Below are 12037 nucleotides of genomic sequence, written 5' to 3'. Positions count from 1 at the left end.
CGACAAGCGCAGATCCGGATCCAGGCCTGGATCCAAGGGGACCCTGCGGCGCCGAGGCCGAATCTGCCGAAGGCCCAGGGTGCCCAGCAGAGTCCGTGGGGATCGAAGGCGCGCTGGACAATTCAGGCTGCCCAAAGATGGTGTCCATCGCTTCGTAAAATTGACGAAGTTGGGCAGGGGTCGATCCTGGTCCCGGGAAGGGGGGGGAACCATGGAGTCGACCCTATGGGTGCCACACGCGGAGCTGCGGGAGGGGCACCACCTTGTTGCGTTGGCCGATGGACGGGGAGAAGTCAAAGAGCGACAGTGCTTCTTTGACTTCTTCTTGTGCTTCAAGTTACCTGACCCAGAGTGTGAAGACTTAGATGAAGAATGGTTTTGGCTCCGCGACCAGTCCCTCGACCTCCTCCGCGACCAGGACCTCAAGCGACGCAAATCCGACTGCCGGGCCTCGAGTATCTTTCGGTACCGCTCTCGCAAAGACTTCGGACCATATTCCGGCAGTCGGAGCACAACTTGGGGTCGTGGTCGTGCTCTAGGCAATAGAGGCACACGCGGTGCGGGTCCGTCACCAACATTAATCAGTTACAAGAACTGCAGGCCTTGAAGCCGGGCATCCCTCGTGCACCAGGAGTCGATGGACTCAAAAAACGAATTTGACAAAAGTCGAGAAAAAGTCAGTCAAAAAATGACTGGAGGTACCACTCTCACCGGATCTGTGCTTGCTGGCGCAGAAAAAGAAAGAACGGACGTTAGCGCGCGTGGGCGGCATCAATGTAGCTACCGCGATGTCATCCCGGCGACCACGACGCCGATGACTAATACAGAGTTGACCGACGCCACCTTCCGACGCGCAGGGGTACTGCTGACGAAAAACTTTACGGATCCAGTCTGACACCTGGGAGTAATTCTATGGTAAGGAATCTATAACTAACTGTTCTAAGGTAAGGAATCTATAACTAACTGTTTCTTTCAGATATAATTTTTTATATATATTCCGGGGTCCCAGTGCATTGAAGGGAATATTCAGTGCCTCTTGACTATTGATAAGGATCCCGTGGAAGAGAAGGTGCTGTGTACCTCAAATACAAATTTTAATGTGTGATTTCACCACAACACCACTGAGCAGCAGAACTGTAAATTGTGTCCAACCGTCAATTCATCAACTTAAACATAATCTCAGAGATGCAGTGTTTATGACCATTACAAGCACATACACTTTTAGCGTGAATTGAATCTATTTTGCCCCATCTAATCTATGTTGCTAACCACATCATACAGAACCACCAGGCCTTCCTACTGCTTAACTGCATGCATAAAATCAGATACTTCGCCAATGTATTCCCCCTACATCTAGTGATTGCATGCTATAGAATGTTTTCGAGGGGCAGGTACTGCCTCTGAGCGCTCCCTCTCTACTTACCTTCAACTCACTAACTACATTCTTTATATTCTTCTATCTGAATGTTTTGGAGATATGTCTGCACCTCTAGGATAACTCCACAATGTCCAATCATGCATCCACCCCTCAATCGCTGGTGATCTACCCTCTTAAAAGTCATTAAGGATGACTAGTGGTCTGCCATGATTTAAGCACGGTTCCCGTTCCCAAATCCACAAAGCTACCAATGATCGACCCACACCTTGCTGATGAGTAGCATAACAGCCCGTCTCTGGTTGGTTAACACTGATCAATCAATCAGGCTTGACATTTTGATGGCGTAAATGCTTGTGCTTTCATTCTGAAAGGCCTTGCATTCTTCTGATCCACTCTTGTATGTCCCAGGGGCAACCATGAATCCCATCTGTAATCTGTTCAACTACAGGGCAATGGCGATACATATATTTGTTAAGTTACTGCATTCTTCTAATATACAAACACTCATAGGCTTCTGATATAGATTTGTTTGCTTCTTAATTTCATTCTTGCATACTACTTTACGAATACTCTCGGACCCCTGGGCTGGAATCTTTTCTATATTGCAGATTGAGAATTTAATCCACAGCACTGATGCCTGCTGGCACTCATTGTACTCCATGAAACTTTTAAAATAAATAAATTCAATTAAAGGGTGAAAACACAATAAAAAAATCTGCATCAGCAGCACTCATGGACTAGAGCTGTTTCACGGTCCTCACCTGAACAGCTTCATCGCGGGCTTGTTTTTCTTCTTGTCTCCGCTGGCGATCCTCCTGTAGTTCATTAAGTCTCTGTTCATACTCTTTCAGTTTCGCCAACACATCGTGACGTTTATTCTGTGCTTCCAGTGTGTTTATAAATGCAATTTCATTCACCTGCACGTACAAATCGGGGAGTACTTTTCAATAAACTTTTTCCTGATTTGTTAGAAATGTCTTTGGTAACTGTGAAGTTTCCAATACAATACACATTCTTGCATCCAGTAACCCCCTTCATACAAAGTCAGTCTCACTCACTGGTTCTTCATTGCTGATTTTGGTACATCATTATATGCCGCTTAGTCATAAAACATTTAAATGAATTGCTAATTTAGCAACATCCGTATGTTGGCCTATCATCAATAATGATAACCGACATGGTGAAATTCTGAGAAATCTCTTTGCCATTCCAAAGCACTACACAAGCACACTGAGAACTTTGGCATCGATGTGCGGTTCCCATTCGAAAACCAGGGATGTGCAGTTTGGACACTTTACGGATAGGAGGGCAATTTGCGATGCACTACTCTACATTCTAACATGTTGCACTACTAATTGTCCATTTACAGGGATTAATTAAAATTAATTAGGCAGGTTGCAATTTATGACTTCCTGTGATTGGCTGCGAATGCAGAGACGGAAGCCTCCAAGGGACAGAAAGCCTCCGTCCCTGCATTTAGTTTCCCAAAAGAAAAACATTTTTATAAATAAGGCCGTGTCCATTAAAGTGTAGCCATCAGAGGGAACGGGCAGCTGCATTACTACTCACAGTCCACATTCACAGGTGTCAAACAGCAAGTTGACCCTTGTAGATAGATTTCCCTTTTGCCACCGCAACATGGGGATTGATAACTGATCAATGGTTTGCGACCACAACTGCAGTATCAAACCACAAAGACATCGTTCTGTGACTTGCAAACAGGATGGCGATGCTTCTTTGAACTTCTCAACTATTTACGATTTTTACACAGTTTCAAAAAGTTTTCCAACGTATGAAAGGTATTTTGTATATTGTAAATATTGTAAAAAAAAAAAACTCTTGAGGTGATAAACCCCGTAATTTTGCGAATTACTGGGTTTGTGACCGCAAAAGGGCTTTATGTAACTACTCTTGGACACAACTGTATAATGTTTGCTGCTTAACAATAGACATGTACTTCGGCTTTTCGAAATCACTAGTGAAATTTAAAGAACAATAAAGTAAAGTAAGACAACTTAGGTAAAATAAAGAAAAAGAAAATATCATCTGAAAGCAAAACAAATGTATTAAAAAAGTAAACGTAATCGAAGTCATCTAGCCTTAGAGACCCTTCAGTCTGCAATTTCGCTCAATAAAAAATAACAAGTACTAACGTGTCAAGCACGCTCACAGGGTATGTGAAGGTTAAGAACCCAGCTACCCTGCTAATAGAAAAATATATGGGCCACATCTCTGTAACTTTGCACTGAGGCACAAAGAAGGAAAAGAAAAGCTGAATCGATTTGCACAGTTTCTCCTGCTTTGGTAAAAAAGATTGGAGCAATGGGTTTTTGCGAAGGGCAAATATGCAGCAAACTGATTTCTGACTATTTTTGCTGTTTACATAATAATACATTTATAAAACACGCGTGAAAAGGGTTGGGGAAAAAACCAGATGGGTCCCTTCCGTTCTACATAAGAAAAATGATCCTAAAGTAACTCTCTTCCCCCCATTTGAGACTAATGCAAATTTATATTTGAGGGTGAGCGTTTTCTTTGAAGATTCAGTCAAACCTCTTGAGGTTAAACGGTACTGAGTCTATGGGCACAGCCTCGAGTCCAATACTGCCCCCAATTCAGTGTAAACTGTCGCATTTTATTCCACCCACAGACGAGGCACCTAGGGGGAAGTTTAAATCCAATATATCTGGAAATCTTTTTTCTTTCAAATCTGTTTATTACATTTTTTGCAAAGAACAGAGATCATCACAGGCAGCATAAAACACTGGATACGTCTTATGGCATTGGGAGTTTACTACAAAAGCAACAAGCATTGGCATAGCCAATAGGTCTCGCTTTTGGGACCTTATAAGTATTCGTTTTTTTATTGGTGCAACAACATTAACTGTTGCATGGTTAAACACTTATAAGGCCCCAAAGGCGAGACCTATTGGCTATGCCAATGCTTGTTGTTTTTTTTAAAGGACAAGCAGTGCTATCAGGCTCTGGTTGCCACTTAGAGGTAGAGAGAGAGAGAGAGAGGTGTGTAGAGAGGGGTGGGTAGAGGGACGTGTGTATAGAGAGTCTTGACTGGCTCACCTAAAGCACTGCAAATATAGATATACCAGACACACTCATGCACAGGAAAGAGGACACATACACATGAACACAAAGGAGCACACACAAAGACACACACATGCAGACAAGCATTCAAGCGCAGACAAAAATACACTCAATAAAATACGGGCAAATTGATAGGCACACAAAAACACCCTCTCACATGCACATAAGCTCACACAAGCAAGGACAGTGCTGCCCATGAACACACACACAACCGTGCATAAAACATGCAGAGATACACATATCACACAGAAAAGCACACAGACATAGCGTGTGAAATAGAGAAAGATGAAAATGATCAAAACTCCCTTGGAGATCCTGAACACGGCACTTAGCATTCACATGCTAGATAACCGCAGACAGTCACACGCATGCAGCAAAAGAAACTCATACACTTGCCCTCACGCGAACACACACAAGTGTTTAGCCATGCACATACTGCCACACATACATGAAAGCATTCAGCCACAAAGGTAAGCAAACACAAAGTCATGCACGCACAGTAAAACATATGCACAAAGAAGGATAGGCAGTCAAACGTGTGCACAAACGTACTTACACATACAAGTAAGATCTCACTCATTTGAATGAAGAATGCGCAAAACCCATCAGACAGAAAGAGAAGCAAATGGAGAAATGAGCACATAAACGTATATATCTACACATACCCATGCATGAACACATACACGTATATCCTCAGTTGCAATGTTACAGGTGTATTGTTTCCGTTAATGATGTTTACTCTTTCATTGACAAATAATATTCTTATTCACTGTTGTTAAGTATGGTTGGATTATACTGCAGTGAAGGAGATGGAATTTTAGAGAATACTTTTCACTAGTCCTGTTCTTTTCTAGTTTTCTCAGTTTGATGCGTCATAGACTTTCTTTATTGTTTTTGTGTACCTTTGATTGGAGCACCGCCTAGTAAAAAGTAAATTTGTCTTGATCTGTTCTATCACGGGCACAAACTGCTTGAATATGCCAGCACCACCTGATAGTCATTGTATAGCATTAAAGATTACAATAATTCCACTTGTCGCAATGAACCTGATGTTGCTCATTTGGTTTATCGGAAAGGAGGCAGTTCTGTGAACAACAAGAAACATCTGTGAGCCAAAGGGAGCGTGACATTGTTGTAAAGACCATTCATTATGTAGTAACCCACTTTGAACATCATCTTCCTACTAGCATAGTGTTTCACAAGCATTGATGTAAAGAGACTGTGCAATCATCATCTATGCAAAGAACGCGTATTCATGGCTTTTTTCAAGAATGTGCTGGGGTCATTTATCCTGGCTACATTATCCACACTATTAGATACTCTGATGTTCACCCTTTCCAGCAAAAGCGAAGGCAACGTGAGGTCTCTGAAAAGAACAGATTATTTTCCGTCCTATTCACCAACTATGGTGTAGTGTCAGGCCATCCAAGAGACTAGACACAATGCTCAGATACTGGAAGAAGTAGCCAATGCCACCTACATTTTCCTTAAGTTTCATATCAGATCAGTTAGATACCCAGAAGACCATGCTCTTGCAGCATAGAATGGCCTTATATTATATCTATGTAGCCAAAGTGGGGTGGTCTGAGCGAACGTTTTCTCCAATACAACCATTAGTATTCATGAACAGATAGATGACATTAAGGATAGTGTGAAGAAATTACACAAGATTCAAATTGTCCATACTTTAACATGAGTGGCATCCGGTCTTGGTTATCGGGGATAATTGGGAACCGTGGAATAGAGACTTTCAAAATAATGCTTGCAGTTCTTCTTGCTGTAATAACACTATACATTCTGATTAACTTGTGTTTGTGTATCATCTAATGTGGTTGCAGCAATACAGGTGTTCCCCCATGCATATTCACTAGATATTTTCGAAGTTGATGAAGGATGTGACAATGAAGTGTTCAAAGACTCAAATAATCTGATTTTATGCTATTGAGTTACTGGGAACGTTGTCACCTTAGATAATAGCGTATTCATGCCGCTATGAGCGTACAAAATCATAGTATTTGTAAAAGGGTAAACAATAGGTGGTCAAAGGCAGAATTAAGCTAAATGTGGGTTAGATATTTAAGGGCCAATATTTTTACTTTTACTAACGTAGAGTGTATGCGGGAAGAGGACAACCCATAATCAAAAGCGAAGACACAAGGTACCATGGTTCAAAAAGGAAATACTTCACTACACTTTTTCCTCAGTGTTGTTTTCATTAGTAATTGATGAGAAATCCCCTCGAGTATTGCGGTCATCAAGCAAGTGGTGCTCTTAGTTATTGTTCAGACTTGTCAAGGGGATGCCAACTTTGAATGCACTAATATAAGTTTTTAGTCAGTTTCACGTAGTTGCATAACCGTGGTAAAAGCTCTTGCTGCATTTTTGTTTGTGTTTGGGAACCAACAGCAGATATTTTTAGATCTGGGGTTAGCCAAGACCTTTTGATTTTACTTAAATTACACACAATATCCTTACCTATAGGACATTTGATCCATTCCTCTTCATTCATTGATCTGGTTTTGTGTCCTTCACGTTCTTCTGCCCACTCTAGCATAAAACATGGGGCAACGGGATACCCCCACTTCAGCCATTGGCTAACTTCACTTTGAGTGACGGTATTCTGCTCATTCACCACTAGCACATCCACACACAAGGTAGCTCCCTTCAGTGCCAGGGAGAAATATGGTATTGTGTGCTTTATGATGTGAGAAGTTGGCCTGATGTATGATGTCACTAGTTATAGTGTACACCTTATATCAGTCCAAATACCCTTATGGTGATTGGTTGTAAAGTCAACCTTATAGACCAGCTATCCTAGTGGTAGCATGGACAAGAGCAGTCTTAGGCTAAACTCTGAATGGCATGTGAAGCCAGCTGTGATACCATATATAATCCCTTGAATACCAAATGAAAGGACACCACAACAGATATATATATAAAATAAAGTGTATTTATTCTAAGCAAACCCTCAGCACTCTTTATGAGATTAGAGGTAAGTACAACACAGTCTTCTTAATGCATACAGTAAGTCACACAGGTAAGTAATACAGTTAGGCCCTAGGGGCCACGCAAACCATATACTAAATAAGTGGTATAAGAACCACTGTCACGGAAATAGAATATGCCTAGGCCTAGGGAATCGCTGGGACTACACTACACTAGCGTTAGTTAGGAAGTGGGAGGCCCCCGGGATTCGTGTGCAGAGTGGAAACACTCACGCGTAATGCGTAAAAGTCAATAGCAATAATACAGTTTAGAAAACGGTAGATTTAGGACACTTCCGGAGTAGCTAGGAAGTTGAGACTTGAAAACTAGACACTAGGATAGTCATTATCCTGATGAGCACCGGAGTACCCAAGTTACCTAGCCCACAGGCTGCGGGTGCATAGGGGTGAAGATGCGTCGTTTTCGTCGTCGACTCCTATGGATGCCTGAAGAAAGATGCTGACAGGCAGTCAGTGAAGAGTGTCCGGTGGATCCCAAGGCTGGGATCAAGAAGAGAAGAAACCTGCAAGCAGAAGGGACAGAGTCAAGGTCACTAGCCAGTGACCACGTGGAACCAGGAAGGAACCAGGCGATGTCGTGAAGAGTTGCAGGTGAAGGTGAAGCTTGTCGCTGCAGCCAGGAGGACCAGGAAGCGTCGAGGACGACCAGGACCAGGAGGCGAGCTGTCCCACGAAGGCTCTTGCTGTCGGCGGCGTCGAAGTTGGACTAGGACTCACCAAGCCTTGGCAAGCAGAACCCACGAAGAACAAAGGACTTGCTTCTGGTGCAGACCAGGAAGGTCTGGGGTGCTTCTTCTTTGCAGAGAAGCGGGAGCCAGTCTGGAGGAGCCAAACCAGCGCAGAAGATTTCAGGGTGCGTCGTCACAAAGGCCACTAGCCAGCGGGCAAGCAACCGGACAGACGCGGCAAGCAGGAAAATGCTGAAGGGCCCCACGCAGGACTCGTGGAGTGTGGGGGGCTGGCCTTCGGTGCAGATGGTGCTTGGGGTTGGGGCTTCTCAATCCCCGGTGCACAACTTCGAGGGTACCTCAGAAGCTGCGCTGTAAGTTACTAGCCACTTTTCCCAGGTAGCCGGTCCCACGTCGCTCGTCGCCTCCACGGATCTCAGCTCTGCTGCAGATGTGGATGAGGGTCGGGGAAGTCTGGAAATCAAGGCTCTGGTCGGGCTCTGCAGTCGGTTCCTCGTAGAACGGTCGCAAAGCAAAGGGTAGTCTCTTGATGGTGCCTGTTTGCACAGGGTAGCCACTCCTTGGCTACAAGGGAGATTCTTCAGTCTTCTTCTTTCGTCGAATGTCGAAGGTCCAGAGTTTCTGTTCAGTTTTGCAGGTTCAGGATAATCTAAAGTCTTGAGGCCCAACTCCCACTCTTATACTAATCTGGGGGGCTGGGATACCTGCTAGGTCACGCCTTATGGGTGGGACCTGGGAGGGGGTGGTTACACCCACTTCCCTTTGTCCAGTTTCGCGCCAGAGCTGGGGCTGGAGTGCCCCAGCGCCGGTTTGAACTGGACTATGCAAGGAACACCTTGTGTGCCCCAGGCATGTCTCATTCCTTTCAGCCCTCCCTGCCCCAATACACTAAAGTCTGTCTGGGGAGGTGCTAGCACCTCCCCAAGCAGGAAACCTATTGTCCAAGCCTCCCTTGCCAGGATCACTCCCAGCAGCAGGGGGTCAGACTCGTGTCTGTGGCAGCAGCATCCATTTTGTGATGCTGAGGCTTTGGTCAGAGTTAAACAGCAAAGTAGGATTTTAACATGTCTCTCCCTCTAGAAGGGAGGAATAATATCCTCATCACCAGAAATGGTATGGGGGTATTATTCCAAAGTGTTAGACACCTTACACGACATGTTTTGATAAAGCCAAACCATAGTTACCATAACCGTTTAAGATTATAAGGCACTTTAAGAGTATATGGTAGGCTATATCATAGAACAGCTATAAGGACATGGTTCCGAAAGCTGCAGACAGGCTCAGCTCATGCTAGAGCACCATCTCACATGTTACCAAGCACTCTGCCTCCAGGATTGTTAAGGCCTGCCATAGGAGTGACTGATAGGTACACATGTGTCTATATATAAGGTAGATATAGATATACTATATCTAAGCAAGGGGTGATTACACGACCTTGCCCCAGCTGAGTGATCAGCCAGTTGTGTCTGATTGGAAGGCCAGACCAGGGGTGGCATAATACATGCTGCAGCCCCTGGGAGGCCTAGGGTACACCTATGCCCTGGGTACCTAGGGTACACTGTACAGGGTCCAATAAGGTGATCCTTACCAATTGGTTATGTACCTAGGGTACATGGAGTCCATTTTACAGAGAGAGCAGACAGCCTGAGACCCTGAATGGCAGGATCTCAGGCCAACTAAGTCGAAAAACCAGCTAGACACTAGGCAAAAAGTTGGGGGTAACCATAGTCAGATATCCACCTTCCTACATATGAGACCAACAACTATTTTTGCTTTTAGCCCATGTTTTAATTTTCTTATATTGGTGAGGGCCTGGTCATTCCTCCGACAATAAAGTTTCACAAAAACCATGACAAAACAAAATAAGCATTGGCAAAAGGCTGACAGCTTATGCCAGACTTGTTGGCTTTGCCAGTGCTTGTTTCTGCTTGAGTTCAGATGTGTATTTGATTCGTAAGGATTATGTAAGGATTAGTGTATTTTATGAGTCTAGGTGAGCGTCTTCAACTTTATTCTCTAATTGGTATCCAAAGACGTTTGCAAGGAAGTAGTGTAAAGTGGTTTGTCATACACGCATATGAAGAAATGCAGAAACCAAATAGCACTCCCCCAATATTTGTAATTATGGTGAACATGCTGCATTGTAACACAAAAGTCCTTGAATGCAGGAAAAGTCTCAGATACACATGCAGAGCTCTGAACTGAGCAGCATTTAAGATCCAGGTTCAAGGCCTTCTCTCCAGGTTTGATATTTAACCTGCTGCGAATGAGAGCTCGGCCCAACTGCAAATGCATGAATCTAACTTTAAAAGAGTGAGACTTGAAGTTTCTGAATGCGCCATCCGCCATGGTAATAAGAACTGCATTAACCTGCATAGGCATGGTTATGCACTAGTCTCAGTTGATATATAAGGTCTTGCTTTTACTGGTTGTTTTAATTGTAAAGTGGAGGATCGTTGCTGTTTGCTATCGTTTTGTGTAGTACTAGTAGTTTAAGAGGTGTATAAATCAGCATACACTTTGCGGATATGGTCGCCACTTGCTCTGGGTTTCGAACTGTGCTCCCAATAGTTACAATGTAAATGTTTATTTTCTGTGCGGTCCTGAAAATAACCTTCCAAGCACATTTTCATTTGGCGCCCGGCCTCTAAATTGGCTCACGGAGAACATCAAAGCGGCTGTGCGGCCGCGAAAGTGATCGCGATCAAACATCAAAGCGGCCGCGAAAGTGAAAGTAATCGCGGTAAAAGCGCTGTAGCTCTAGGCTGGCCTGGTAGCACTTTTTGGAGCCCTCTCAATAAGTCTCGCCAGACCAGCGCATGCGCTGGGTCAGGCGAGACCTAAAAAGGGTTGGACTATGGGTAGGAGTAGTAATTTGTCAGTTACCTTTGTGCAAGGAACAAGCAACATACAATAGCTATAACATATGGAGGATTTGGGTATCGTCAGCAATAAGGTGTATTTCGGTAGGAGATTCAGCTTTGCAGCAGTGAGGCGAGCTTAACGTTTGCAGCAACTGATGGAAGTTTGTTAATAAAAATCAAGTAGAAAAACATTCTGGTTAACCAAGCAACCATAACACGGGATAAGGAGTGTGCGTGGGGGGGGGGGGTCGAGTAAGCTTAGAGTGCAGTCGGGGGGGGGGGGGGGGGGGGTCGAGTGAAAGATTTAGGGGTGAGCAGGAGCCACATCAGAACCATGTTTCGGGGGGGGGGGGGTGATTGGGGGGCCTCCCCAGTGTACGACAGGAGAGAGTCCTCAAACGACTGCCGAGCCCACAACCGGGTAGGGGGGGGCATAGCGAAAGTTCTCTGGGCGAGACAAGTCTTGAATAAGCGGCTGCCAAGTGTGGGCAAATTTAGTGTCTGTATGATTAAGAGGGACAGTTAATAGTTCCAGAGCCGAAGGAACCATGTTGAGATAGGTGGAGGGGGTTCAGTAGAGGGCTTAAAGATTGTCTTGTCAGTCAGAGTGGGTCAGAGCAACAAGCTAAGGTGTAATGCCTGGTAAGGTCACCATGAGAGAGCTTGGTATGGGAAAGCCCACTGTGTTCTTAATGTGACTGAGGACTTCTTTCCAGAAGATCACCAGGTTGGAGCCGGTCCACCAGATGTGAATAAAATCACCTATTGCAGTTTGGCATCTCCAACATATCGGGGAGAGGTTTGGGCATATCTTCTGGAGCAGGGCTCGAAAAATCATTTAATTTTTACTAGACCTGCAGGTCTAGTAACCTAAAAAATACACAGCTACGTATAGCAAGCCGCAGTCTAAATACCAGCCTTCCTGCTGGACTGGTGAACACTTCAGGGACATCCTGGACCCGAGAGCGGAGCTGCACCATAGCGCATTCCCTGAGACCG

General features: G+C 44.5%; 1 protein-coding gene across 3 annotated transcripts in view; it reads right to left on the bottom strand.

Moving 5' to 3' along the window:
* Nucleotides 1-12037, bottom strand: part of SCAPER (S-phase cyclin A associated protein in the ER) — a 3109515-nt gene that overhangs the window by 1967290 nt on the left and 1130188 nt on the right. For all 3 annotated transcript variants that reach the window (XM_085643688.1, XM_085643687.1, XM_085643686.1), the window contains exon 16: nt 2140-2295. In XM_085643688.1, the coding sequence (XP_085499814.1) occupies nt 2140-2295 (156 nt within the window). The remainder of the gene's footprint in view (nt 1-2139; nt 2296-12037) is intronic.

Source organism: Triturus cristatus, chromosome 3_1 (genome assembly GCF_964204655.1).
Source record: "Triturus cristatus chromosome 3_1, aTriCri1.1, whole genome shotgun sequence".
NCBI lineage: Eukaryota > Metazoa > Chordata > Amphibia > Caudata > Salamandridae > Triturus > Triturus cristatus.
Note: the sequence above shows the minus strand (reverse complement) of the source record. Positions and strands in the feature narration are given on the sequence as shown.